A 14,674-nucleotide genomic window follows, 5' to 3' on the forward strand; every position below is an offset into this window, starting at 1 on the left:
TCCTTCAAGGCGGCGGTCGGCATCCTCTTACCTACAAGGTCTTACCATTGCCGTCCGGTCCAAGACGACTTTGCTGTTGTGATGGTGGATGAAGTGTTGAGAGAATATGAGGGGTTGGTGCTTGAGCACCCTGCAGGCGAAGATGGGGAAATCAAAGAACTGGGAGAAGCCCGTAGAACCACCGTGCAATGGCAGAAGCAGAACATTGTGTTTCCAGGTGAGAAGCCACCAAGCAGGCCACCTCCTCCGTCACCTGCGCAGTCTCCTCCGCGTGATGATTCTCCTATACGCGATGATGATTCCCCTGTGCATGAGCAGTCTCCTCCGCGTGAGAATACTCCGCCGCCTCCTCCTCGTCGTCGTCAGGAGACTCCGCCGCCTCCACCTAAGCAAAAGAGGAAGCTAACCGCGGCACCTTCTACAGCTCCGAAGAGATCATCAACTCCGATGAGGGCACAGACTCCAGAGTTGTTACCACATGAGCAGACTGAAGAGCAAAAGGTGTTTCTTGCGCCGAAGAAGATGTTCATTCCACCGCATACAGTGAAGCACTTTGCCGAGACGAGAATGAAGAGACCTGAGCTGAGAGCTGATTATGACCGCTCTCTTGGACAGTCCTCTAGAGCGAGCAAAGAAGCGAAAAAAGTCGCCCAACTTGGATAGCAGGACAAACAGTCCATACCCCACTTCGTCGTGCAGTCCTATGATGATCCAGAGACGGCATCGATGATCGAACGGGAGGCTAGAGCTCAGGGAGCATCAGTTGAGTACGAAGATTACTATCCAACGGCTGAAGTCGTAAACAAGTATAGATACGGACATGATCTCGTCAAACCTGGCGAGCTCGCGCGTCTAGGGACTCAGATGCGAAGGTTGCATGAATGGTACCTGAGAGCCTGTCGAAGAAGTGATCGCTACCTCACGGTGTATCTTAGAGATGAGCATTACTTCCGGGGGCGGGAGGAGATAAACCTTGACTTGGAAGAACTGTTTCAGTTATTCAATCAAGACGCCCTCGACAAAGCTGTCATCAGTTGCTACTGCCTGTAAGTGATTTATTTATGTAATTAAGTCTGTAGCTCAGCGCTCATTTATTTGCACTAACAATTATCCTCACTATATTCTTTGTGTACGCTATACATTTAATTATGCAGAATGAAGAAGCTCGAATGCAAAAGAGGCAAGCTCCTACCGCTGGGGTTCATTGACCCAGACACAGTTCATGAAGTTACGGTTAAAGACTTCGCCAAGAACACAGAGGACAACATGGTAATGTTTTTAGTGAAGCAAGCAAACAAAGAGGATATATTCTTTCCCTACAACTTCAAGTGAGTGTTATATATAACATACATTATGCTTGTGCAGCTTCCACTTTATTCTCGTAATCATTGAGCTATGCTTGTGCAGCTTCCACTTTATTCTCCTAATCATTGATCTTCACAAAGGAGTCGTAAATGTCATGGACTCGAAACGTAAAGAACATGCGGAATGGGCGGACATGGCTGCCATCCTCCAGAGGTAATTTCAATCAATTTCGTATTGGCATCTTCATCTGTTCTAATTCGACGATATCATCAACTGATCAATAACTCATTTACTCATTATTGCCGGGCAGGGCTTGGAAACGGTTCATCAATACTGTTCCGGGTAAATGGAAACCGGAGCTTACATTTCAAGATTACCCTGTAAGTAGTACTATATATATAGCTATGTCCGTGAAACTCTATATATGATATTTACTTTCAATACGATGCTTGATTGAAACTCTATATTAGTTTGATCGAACTATTTTTTCGTAAAGTGTATGAGGCAGGAACCCGGGAATAACTTATGTGGATACTACGTCTGCACCTTCATTCGTGACATGGCCTGTCCCAAGGGTGGGGATGCCCGTATACACCATACTCGTGTACGATAACAAATTTTCACTTAATTAGTACCATCTATTGTATTGAGTTCTATTCATATATATATATAATGATCTCATTTTTTAAATATATATAGATGATACGCCTGCGGGACACTCTCATAACGGAGGATCAAATACGAGCAATTCAAGAGGAAATCGCGGGATTCTTTCTTACCGAGGTCATTACCCCAGGTGGAGAGCACTATCGGCAGATCGTGACGGCGGAGGATATTCGTCGAGGAGATGTTGTATTGTAAATATGCATGCATTACGTGTACTGTTGACGATGTCGTGTACTGTTGACGATGTCTATATATATTCATGACGATTTTTGGTGGTTTCTTGAATGATATATATGCATTGCTGAAACTCTGCCGCGGCAGAGAAACGCCCTGTTTCTCTGCCGCGGCAAAGAAACGCTGGTACAGCCCCTAAACTCGTGCCGCGGCGGAAGAAATAGCAATTCTCTGCCGCGGCAGAGAAACCTAGGCCCGGTTCGTACCACGAACCGGGACCAAAGGCCTTCCACCGTGAGCTCCCTGGCCGCACCACGTGTCAAGGCCTTTAGGCCCGGTTAAACTTTGAACCGGGACTAAAGGGTACCCCCTTTAGTCCCGCCTAATTGGTCCCGGTTTGGGAACCGGGACTGAAGGCCCAAATGGACCGGGCCTGTTGCCCCTTTTTCTACTAGTGTTGATTTCTCATTTTTGATAGATCTCGACTTGAGGACATCCGTACCGGGACAACACAGAAAATAGATAATGGACTCCTCTTTAATGCATAAGCAATCAGCAACAGATAATATTCTCATAAGAGATTGCGGATTAATGTCCAAACTGAAACTTCCACCATGATACATGGCATTGGTTGGCGTCCCAAAGTTCTTCTCTAACAATATGCATACTCAAACCATTTAATCATGATAAATCACCCTTACTTCAGACAAGACGAACATGCATAGCAACTCGCATGATATTCAACAAAGGTGTAATAGTTGATGGAGTCCCCAGAAACATGGTTACCGCTCAACAAGCAACTTATAAGACATAAGATACATAAGCTACACATTCTTCGCCACAATAGTTTTTAAGGCTATTTTCCCATGAGCTATATATTGCAAAGACAAGGAATGAAATTTTAAAGGTAGCACTCAAGCAATTTACTTTGGAATGGCAGAGAAATACCACATAGTAGGTAGGTATGGTGGACACAAATGGCATAGGTTTTGGCTCAAGGTTTTGGATGCATGAGAAGTATTCCCTCTCAGTACAAGGCTTTGGCTAGCAAGGTTGTTTGAAGCAAACACAAGTATGAACCGGTACAACAAAACTTACATAAGAACATATTGCAAGCATTATAAGACTCTACACTGTCTTCCTTGTTGTTCAAACAATTTACCAGAAAATATCTAGACTTTTAGAGAGACCAATCATGTGAACCAAATTTCAACAAGCTCTACAGTAGTTCTCCACTAATAGGTGCAATCTACATGATGCAAGAGCTTAAACATGATCTATTTGAGAAAAACAATTGCCAAGTATCAAATTATTCAAGACAATATACCAATTACCACATGAAGCATTTTCTGTTTCCAACCAAATAGCAATGAACGAAGCAGTTTCAACCTTCACCATGAACATTGAAAGTAAAGCTAAGAACATCAGTATTCATATGAAACAGCGGAGCGTGTCTCTCCCACACAAGCATGATAGGATCCAATTTATTCAGAGAACTAAGATAACAAAAAGAAAATAAAAACACACAGACGCTCCAAGTAAAGCACATAAGATGTGACGCAATAAAAATATAGTTTCACTAGAGGTGACCTGATAAGTTGTCGATGAAGAAGGGGATGCCTTGGGCATCCCCAAGCTTAGATGCTTGAGTCTTGTTGAAATATGCAGGGATGAACCACGGGGGCATCCCCAAGCTTAGACTTTTCACTCTTCTTGATCATATTGTATCATCCTCCTCTCTTGACCCTTGAAAACTTCCTCCACACCAAACTCAAAACAATCTCATTAGAGGGTTAGTGCATAATCAAAAATTCACATGTTCAGAGAGGACACAATCATTCCCAACACTTCTGGACATTACCCAAGGTTACTGAAATTTAATGGAGCAAAGAAATCCACTCAAACACAGTAAAGGAGGCAATGTGAAATAAAAGGCAGAATCTGTCAAAACAGAACAGTCCGTAAAGACGAATTTTTCAAGGCACTTAACATTCTCAGATGAAGAAGCTCAAATTGAATGAAAGTTGCGTACATATCTGAGGATTACTCACGAATTTTCGCAGAATTTTCTGAGTTTCCTACAGAGGGATCTAATCAAATTCGTGACAGCTAGAAATCTGTTTCTGCGCAGAAATCCAAATCTAGTATCAACCTTACTATCAAAGACTTTACTTGGCACAACTATGCAGTAAAATAAAGATAAGGAGAGGTTGCTACAGTAGTAAAAACTTCCAAGACACAACAAAACAGTAGCAAAATAAAAACATGGGTTATCTCCCAAGAAGTGCTTTCTTTATACCCATTAAGATGGGCTCAGTAATTTCAATGATGCTCCCGCAAGAAATAAGAGTTGAAGCAAAAGAGAGCATCAAAAGTAAATAAGATACACTTTTAAGTATAACCCACTTCCTATGAAAAGGAATCTTGTAAATAAACAAGTCATGTAAGCATAATGCAACAATCATAGAAAGGCAACACAAGCGCAACTTCAAGATTCTCAACATAAAGAGGGGAAACTTAATATTATTAAGATGCATATAACCATGTGTCCCTCTCTCATAATAACTTTCAGTAGCATCATTGATGAAATCCACAATATAACCATCACATAAAGCATTCTTATTCACATGCATAAAAGTATCATTACTCTCCACATAAGCATAATCAATTTTATTAGTAATGGTGGGAGTAAAACTATCACAACCATCATTGTAATCATCATAAATTGCAGGCATGGTATAATCATAATAAACTTTATTCTCCATAGTAGGTGGCACCAAAATACCACTATCATTATAATCATCATAAATGGGAGGCAAAGTATCATCAAAGAAAATTTTCTCCTCAAAACTTGGGGGACTAAAAATATCATGCTCATCAAAACCAGCTTCCCCAAGCTTAGAATTTTCCATAGCATTAGCAACAATGGTGTTCAAAGCATTCATACTAATAACATTGCCATTAGCATGCATATAAAGTTCCATAGGTTTTTTAATTTTCTCTTCAAACACCTCATGTCCTAACTCAAGATAAATACTATAAAGATCTCTAATATTTTTGTTCTTTTCCATTAAGCCTAACTAGTGAAATAAAAGAAAGAAACAAAAAGATATAATTGCAGAATCTAAAGGAAATAGCTTCGAGCACTCACACACCGGCAACAGTGCTAGAAAATAGCTTAGTAGTCGGAGGATGTGAATACCTTTTACCTTACCTCCCCGGCAACGGCGCCAGAAAATAACTTGATGTCTACGCACGCTTCTATTCCTGTAGACAGTGTTGGGCCTCCAAGAGCAGAGGTTTGTAGAACAGCAGCAAGTTTCCCTTAAGTAAATCACCCAAGGTTTATCGAACTCAGGGAGGTAGAGGTCAAAGATATCCCTCTCAAGCAACCCTGCAATTACGATACAAGAAGTCTCTTGTGTCCCCAACACACCTAATACACTTGTCAGATGTATAGGCGCACTAGTTCGGCGAAGAGATAGTAAAATGCAAGTGATATGGATGAATATGAGTGGTAATAACAATCTGAAATAAATATGGCAGCAAGTAAACATGCAGTAGAACAGTAAATAAACGGTGATTCGATATTTGGAAACAAGGCCTAGGGATCATACTTTCACTAGTGGACACTCTCAACAATGATCACATAAATAAATAACTTCTCTTCACTTGTGCTACTTTCTCACACTCTCTTGTTGGATAACAAACACCATTCATTGCGTAGGGCTATAAAATCACACCTCAAGCCGGAGTAAACAAGCTCCACAACATCCGGAGTTCATATTAAAGTAACCTCTAGAGTGCATAATAGACCGTTGCAATTTAGACCGAGTACTAACATAGCATACACACTATCAACAATAGCTATGAAAGGGAGAATAGATCGCATCAATACTATCATAGTAATATTTAACTTCATAATCTACAAGAGATTACAATCATAACCTACGCCAAGTACTACATGATGCACACACTGTCAACTTTACATCATGGAGGAGGAATAGACTACTTTAATAACATCACTAGAGTAGCACATAGATTAATAGTGATACAAAGCTCATGATCACATAAAGATCACACCATGGGAGAGAGAGATGAACCACATACCTACCGGTAGAGCCCTTGGCCTCGGGGGAGAACTACTCCCTCCTCATCATAGGAGACAGCAACGGTCATGAAGATGGCGATGGTGTCGATGGAGATGACTCTGGGGGAAATTCCCCGTCCCGGCGGCGTGCCGGAACAAAGACTTCTGTCCCCCGAAACGGAGTTTCGCGATGGCGGCGGCGCCCCTGGAGTCTTTCTGGAGTTTCGTCGATTGGTGTAGGGTTTTTGCGTCGCGAGGGAATATATAGGCGAAAGGTTGGAGTCGGAAGAGTCCCGAGGGGCCCACACCATAGGGTGGGGTGGCCCTCCTCTTGGGCGCGCCGGCCTATGGTGTGGAGGCCCTGGGCCTCCCCCTGGCTTGCCCTTCTGGCTCCGTGAGTCTTCCGGCGAAATAGAATTTCTGTGATTTTTCTGAGCACTTTGGTTTTTGGGCCTTTTCTGCAATAAACAGACATAATAAACATAAACTAGCACTGTGGCATCTTGTTAATAGGTTAGTCCAATAAATGCCATAATATGATATAACATGTAGCTATTGGCATAAAACTAGCATGGAACATAAGAAATTATAGATACGTTGGAGACGTATCAACTGTCCCAAAGAAAAAAATTCATCGTGTCGTTGACATAACTAGCTTCAGTCCCCGCTTTCTTCGGCTTATTCCACTCTTGAATGCTGATCGGTAAATGGTCCCTAACAAGAACTCCGGCTTGACTTGTAAATTTGCGGCAGTACTCTTTGGGATGCTCCGGTTCACCATTAGCCTTAAATGTCGTGAGGGCTAACCTGCCCTCGCCCTTTAACACTCTCGCCGGGCCTCGTTTTGTTTTAACATAGTTGCTCGATGATGCATAAGGCTAAAAGAAAATTTTAGTCGTTTATAAGTGCAATACAAATAAATGAATGCATCTAGAGATTAACATAGACTAATAATTGATACATAAATATACACCTCGCCCGAGTTTGTTATGGACACTTCATTGTCTGTTCTAACTTGTTCGGACTCAAGTCCCTCGCCGAAATCATTCAGAAAGTCTTGGAACTCGTTCTCATCTCCATCGGGTTCCGTACCACAGGCACTCTCATAGATCAATTTCTGCACCACTTCTTCCCCCTCCTCATCTCGGACGAAGGTGCCGTCCGCCATACCTCAATGTCACTACATAAGAAAGCAATTATATTTCATTCATCATGTCATGATCATAACAGATTGCTAGATGGATAACAATTCAAATGAAGAAAGCAAAAAACACTAACGGACCGCCACGGCCACGGACTCGGCGTTCCCCATTGTAATGTCCCAGGTTTAGAGACGATCGAGGGGTAGATTTTAGAAAGGAATGTGCATTGCATCGTAAATTCTGGGGAAATTTCGCGCTTTTAAAAGAAAACTGCATCGAAGGGGGACAAGTTTCTCTCTCGACACCTTATAGGGTTAGGGTTTCGAGAGTGCGATAAACCTGCACCTCACTTAGCTCAATTAGGGTTTTGAGAAGAGAGGGGAGTTAGTGCATCACAACTTTAAGTTGCATGATTGAATTCAAACAACTGGTGTTTGCATTTCAAATTTAAACATCACATGATTATTTCATAATTCAAATTTAGATGATTCACTAAACAATTATCACTAATCAAGTATATAATTAATACAACATATAATTAAAGCTCATTAGAGAAACTTTGAGCTTTATTGATCAACACACATGATACATTGTCATTTACAATATTCAGAATTGAATTATGAAATATTACAACATATTACAAGAATTGAATAAATGGAAAAATGAGAAAGAAAAGGAAAATTACAAGGAATTTAAGAACTAGCTAAACTACACTAAATGATCATCTTGAATTTCTTGATCAACAAGTGGTTTTAGACATCCTTGATCATCATATTGATCCCTGCAAAGACAAACACAAAAATAAGAAAACACATTAGGCCAAGTGGCAAAGCCACTTGGCAGGTTAGCAAAAGAATGAAGAATTGAGTGGATATGACAGGAACCAGCCGAGCTGATCCACTGCACACAAGTCCCAACCATGCACAGGGCAAGCAGCTCACATGGTGAGGTGCATGCTCACCAGCACACTCACACAGGGGGAGTCACCACACACAGAGCACCTTGCTGTCGACCAAGGAGAAGAGCACCAGGAGGTATATAAACTTTTCAGTCACCAAACCCTTGATGCTAATCGACACAAGCATCAGGGTAAGAACAGCAAGAACAGATAGAACAAGAAGAACAGCCACTGCTGTTCAACCATTCCAGTAACCACAGAAATTAATCCAAGCATCACAAGCTTGCAAGGAGGAGCAGGGCAAGCAAACCAACCAAACCAGAAGCAATCCTCTACACCAACAACTTAATCTAGGAGCTGGAGTGAGGTATACCCAAATTCATGAGCAAACATCAGTTTTGCTCATAACATAAGCATGTGCATAACACATACACAAGGCAGAGGGTATGATTACCCTGTGTGCATCATCATTTGGTGTTAAACCATTTGATGCGGGCAAAATGGGGAATAAGCCAGAAGAGAATAACCCTAGGGAAAATTGGTCAAGCCCAGTGTATCATCACTAAGGCAAACCAAATAATCCAGCAAGGATTGATCCACAACTAGCCTAGCCCAACTCACCTAGCACTAAATGGTTCACTAAACCATCGGATATTAAGAAAAAATATTGTCTATATGATTTTCAACATGAAAAGCTACTGGCAATCCAAGAAAAAGGATCACCCAGAAAGCATCTAGCAAGCCACAGAGAGGGGAGCTACCCAAAAACAGTAGATGATTACTGCTAGGGTCACCTCAACCACAAAACCATCAAGCCAAGCACTTGTATCATCACCCAGATTGGTTCAAAGAGGAGATAGGGTCCCCAACAACTGTTGGCATCCCTCTATCTCAATCAAATTAATTATAAGATTCATCACTGCAAGCAGTTCATCTCATTTATCCAATAAACCATGACAAGCTATACAGATAAATGAAATACATAAGTCACCAGTAACTGGAACACTTGCACATGATCCAGAGGATCACTGCAAGCATCAGCAGATGCTTGAGCACACACCAGCACACACCAGCACAAGCCTGTGTGACACACACACATCACAAATTGAGCAGTAGTGAGGCACAGACACCAAACAGCAGCCTGTACAATCAACTGATGATCATCTGATCATCAGGAGCTTGCTAAAAGCATGACAGAGCATGTTACAGCTCAGCCTAGCACCAACACAGTAACAACATGAATTAAATAGCCACATAACCTGAACAATTGCAACCCAGATAATTAAATAGAAGCATTAGAATTGTATCCAGAAGCACTCCATCAAGGGATGGAGCTGTCTAGCCAACCACAATGCTCAATGGAGCATTTCCAGGAATTATTGCACAAGAAATAACACATCAGGAGCACTGGCTCTTGCAAATTGCAAGGATTATACACAGTAATCAAGCTAGGGATGAGCTATATAATTACACAAGATCAGTCAGTAGCCTAGCAACATCTGGAGCAACATGGCAATGTCATGAGCATCACAGCATGCTCACGAGCAAGGGCATAAGCTTCACAGCAAAATAACAAGCATAGCTGGCACTTGCAAATGCAAGTATTGCAAGCAGCAGTAAGCCAGAAATGCTTAAACAGATGGCTTACACATATATCCAAGCCACTGCCACAACTAGAGTGATCAAGCAAGCAATGAAGCAGGCAGTAGCATATACAGTAGTAAGGAAGGAACAACAGTAGTAGATCATGGCATCCAAGCATGCAGCAGGCAACAACATAGCAATATGACATGGCAACTAGAGCTAAGAAATCATCAGTAGCGCAGCAGCATGCCAAGCCCTAGCACGGCACAGCAGCAGTAGCAAGGCATGGTCAGCATCTCCACGAGGGGAAGCAAGGCCAGTAGCCAGAGCTAGACAAAGAGGAGGAGGAGAGAAGGAACAAGAACAGGGGTACTGACCTGGAGCAGAGCACCACGGCGTCACCGTGGCGGCATGGCGGCACAGCCTGGCCACGGCAGCGCCAAGCCATGGCCAAGCCAGGCGTTCACCGAGCGCAGAGGCTCCAGCGCAAACCCGGTGAGGCACACGGCCGCGCCATGGCGCCAGGATCGTCGGCGGGCGACGAATCGCCCCGGATCACCACGGCCTTGCGAGAAGATGAGTTGGGGGCGAGACGAGGAGGCGACGAAGGCCAGATTGACGTGGTGGATCTGATGCGCCGTCGAACGGCGGTTCAGATGCGCCCCATCTCACCGCCGGTGATGGCCGGAGGCGGCCGGAGAAAATCGGCGAAGGCGATGGCGACGCAAGTCGCCAGAGCACGGGAGAGGTTAGGGTTAGCGCGAGCGAGCGAGGAAGGGGACGGGTGCGTCCGACCGAGCCGGACAGGCGGCTCGGGTTAGGCTTAACCGCTGGGCCACCCTGACAGGTGGGCCCAAGGGCGTTTCAGTCTTTTCACAAATCCATTTAAACCAGAAACTTTGAAACTAAATAGAAAATGGATAAAAGCTCTAAAAAAATAATTAAAAATATGAAAACTGCTCAGCATAAAATACTCTATCAGAATAAAATATCAAAAGGAATTTTTGAAGACAATTAAGAATAAGTCTTAATTTGATGATTATAATAATCATTTAAATCACAGTTTATATTTTCAATAATGAAAATAAGTCCATAAATTCTTTTGGACTTTAAAAACACCTTGACAACATTTCAAGGTAGTATTTTCCCTTAAAAAGAGTATCCCTAAATCATTCTTAGTATTTACCTCTCACATGAAATGATAAAAACACCGGAAGGGGGGAAACAAACCCTAAAAGCTGAATCATGCATAATTGCTTCTTTCACCATTGCCCTTATCGGACAATGATGCTATTTTTCAGCAGCAGAGGACAAGGGTCAGTCCACACCATCCAACTGCAACACTTTGCAGTGTTCAGGCAAGTTCATCACTTGCGCATGTCATTTGAGTAATTTTACCAAATTACTTGCAAAGTACTATGTTTATCACTATTGCATAAAAAGCAAAACCACTAATTTCATAACTATGAATATGACTATGTGGTGGGCAATGGAACCATGGATTGTGTTGATATGGTGGAGGTTCCATTGCAAGGGCTTATATCCATCTAGCATTAAACAACAAATGTCGTCCAGTGATTCTTGTGTCGTAATACCCGTGTTAACCATAAGATCCGGAGTGGGACGGAGTAGTCAAAAGTGTTTCCACCTCTCGTTCATCAACGGATGCGCTTGCCGTAGACACTTGTAATCCTAGGGGGCAAGCGGTAGGCTGGGGAAGCCATAAGTTCCCCACGGCATAGTCCGTAGACACTTGTCGCCCGAAGAGCAAGCGGTAGGCTGGGAAGCCATAAGTTCCCCACAGTAACGCGGTCTATGATGGGTTGCAACGACCGGCGAAGGTATCAGGCCATCGTGCCTGGTAATAGTCGAGGTCGGATGGTATCCTTGGATACGCTGGCCGGCGAGGACCCAAGGTCGGAATTGCAACAAAGGGTGGGTGTTCGAGGTAGCGGAGGAACATGATTGGCTAGACCTTATACCGGGCCTCACACCAAAGGAAGTGTGGACGGGAAAGCTGCCCGGTTGGCACCAAGGTTAAGATCTCTTATGGGTAAAGCAACACACCTCTGCAGAGTGTAATGAATCTGTACCTGTCACTCCCTGTTCCGGGATATGGAACTGCGAACGCGGCCGGAAAGGAACTCCATGAAGTTCTAGTAAACCGGTGAAGGCTGGCGGACATAGTTCTTCTAAATAAAAGCAACCTTTTGAAGAAATGGTTATGAAAACTTGCATTGGTATTAGACTTTCTGGTCTAATATCGTAGCTAGTGCATTAAACACCTCTTTTCTATAATGAACTTGTTGAGTACGCTCGTACTCATACCACTCTTAAACCTCCTGCTTAGATTGTCCGAATCGACTGGAGGAGGACAACGACGACCCTGAAGTAGCCGAAGTCATCGGCTATGAAGAACCAGACCTCTCCGGAGGTATCGAAGGAGTAGACTACCTCATCGTCTACGGAACCGGCGAGGGTTCCGGAGGAGAACAAGCATAGACCCACCGAGTAGTAGTAGTATCCGAGCAGTACGAACTCTTAGTACTTAACTGCTCGAGGAGAATAAATGTATAACCTAGTAAGACTCTTATGTTGTAAGTTGAGTCGGGTTCACCTCGAACCCAGGAGTAGTCCTCTTAGGACCCAAGAGGAACTCCGAGATGATATGTACATGTTGCTTGTAATAATAAATGAATGAGTTATGGACCTGCTATGTTCTGTTGTACTACTCTGAGGGATGTAATATTTGCGGATTGGTACTTCGTGAATGTTATATCAACGACTGGCATACTACAACATGCAGTGGTATGCAGGGTCACCACAGTTGGTATCAGAGCAAAAGCTTTGACCTTAGGTTGGAACCTAGTAAATGGGACAGTACGTTAGGAGTCAAATAGGATTAGTAAAGAATTCTCTAAAAATATGGTATATATTCACTTGAGAATAAAACAATCATATCTTTTAGTGCGATAATTCTTTATTATCTCTATTATGATGCATCACTACTAATATTATATTCTTTCTATTCTACAGCCAACTATGGCAAGTTCACGTTCTGGACGTAACGTGAAATTGATGGAATCAACCCTGAGTGAATATGACGGAGGACTCGCGGATATTCTTCGTGCGATGTTACTCGAGTTTGGGTGCGATCCCCAAATCCGAGTAAAGACATACATGTACTATTATGGTACAGTATTGGCAAAGTGTAGGGTAGGGTTACAACTCCCAGAATCCCTAGGAATGAGTGTAGTGATGCCAGCAGGTGAGGCCAGAACTATCCAAACAGCCTACCACATCGCAATCATGAAAGCCATCACTGATATTCGGGAACATAAGACGAATGAGCTTATTGGTTCTGAATTCGCCCACATTCCACATATGGAGGAGGAAGATGACCCTATGCTAAATCACTTCAAGTTTGCAAAACGCAAACCAGCAGAAGCCGCTAAGTACATGGACAACTACCGCAACTTACTAACATTGTACTTTCAATTGAACCGACATTTGTCGGGGGCAATTGATACAATGTTGGAAGAGTTCACTGAGCCCAAGGAGGAGACTAAGGCAAAGGAACCAATGGAGGATGAGGTTCACACACCAGTTTATTCAGCTGGTGACTTTATTAGTAATGACCATCCAGAACATCAAACCACGCCTATTACACCTAGGTACTTTCCTAGTAGTTCCCACGGAGGATATGAGGGCGGAGAGGAATCCGGAAACCATCAGCGTTACGAGACTCCTATAGAGAACTCAACAGGTTGGCGTTGGGGATCATACATGGGAACCTATAGCGATCCAGTCAGGTGTAATCCTAAGATGGATGAAGACACCACAACCCAGTTCCAGAACCATCAGTATAGTAGGGGAGACTATGAGGAGTATCCTATACTGATTGAGTCAGATACAGATGGTGGAAATACCTATGGCGGAGTCACGGGGGAGTACACACCAGGGATGGATTATGCTGCATTGAATAATCAGTTCATGAACACAGATTTCTCCCTGGGATCATCCTCTGATTCCGACTACCAGCCGACGGGAAGACCCTATGTTCCAGAATCTGTCAGGAGGACTACACGTTCGACCGGATGGAAGCCTGGGATGTACCGGGAGTGAAGCACGAATAGAGACCACTATGGGAGGTGAGACTACAATACAGTTGTACCACATGTATTGTAGTATGTAATATTTGTAGAAAATTTGTAAATATACTTTAATAAGTGAGTTTGCATACTCACACTACTACTGGAGTATTGTAATAAACCACTTAAGTATGTACATACATGGTATATGTTTTGTATGATTGGAATTTGCTTCTTGATTTCCATTGCGTGACTAGTTCTGTGCACAAAGTTGAGCTCAGAAAACTTGCGCATGGAGTAACTATGAGTACCACTTTGTGTTGCAGAACTAGGGGAAAATGTCGGGAGCGTCGGGCGAGGAGAGTGAAGCACAGCGTCTCGAGCGAAAGGCCAAGCAAAAGGAAGAGGTAGATGAAGCAGCCAGAAACCAGTTTCCACCACCACCACCCATGACGCAACAGAACTTCCTCCAATACATGCAAATGTTGGAGGAAAGGCAACGCTTGACTATGGAGCAGCAGAATAAATTCTTCCAGGAGCTGCTGCAGCAAAACAGGGTGGAGAGGCCGGAAAATCAGGGAGTCGCTTTGTCGGACTTCCAGAATACTAAGCCAATATCCTTCGCATACGCGCCCGAACCCATGGACGCGGAGGATTGGTTGATGTATACTGAGCGTAAGCTCAACACTGTTGGATGCAACGACCTGGAGAAGGTCAGGTACGC

The 14,674-nt window shown here is 43.3% G+C and overlaps 1 protein-coding gene across 1 annotated transcript; it reads left to right on the forward strand.

Moving 5' to 3' along the window:
- Positions 1 to 1,419: 1,419 nt before the first annotated feature.
- Positions 1,420 to 2,166, forward strand: LOC127338143 (uncharacterized). Its single transcript, XM_051364383.2, has 4 exons — positions 1,420 to 1,518; positions 1,616 to 1,685; positions 1,802 to 1,909; positions 2,005 to 2,166. The coding sequence occupies exons 1-4, from the start codon at positions 1,460 to 1,462 to the stop codon at positions 2,164 to 2,166; spliced, it is 399 nt and encodes a 132-aa protein (XP_051220343.1). The 5' UTR covers positions 1,420 to 1,459.
- The last annotated feature ends 12,508 nt before the right edge of the window (positions 2,167 to 14,674 follow it).

This window comes from Lolium perenne, chromosome 3, assembly GCF_019359855.2.
Source record: "Lolium perenne isolate Kyuss_39 chromosome 3, Kyuss_2.0, whole genome shotgun sequence".
In the NCBI taxonomy this organism is placed as follows: domain Eukaryota; kingdom Viridiplantae; phylum Streptophyta; class Magnoliopsida; order Poales; family Poaceae; genus Lolium; species Lolium perenne.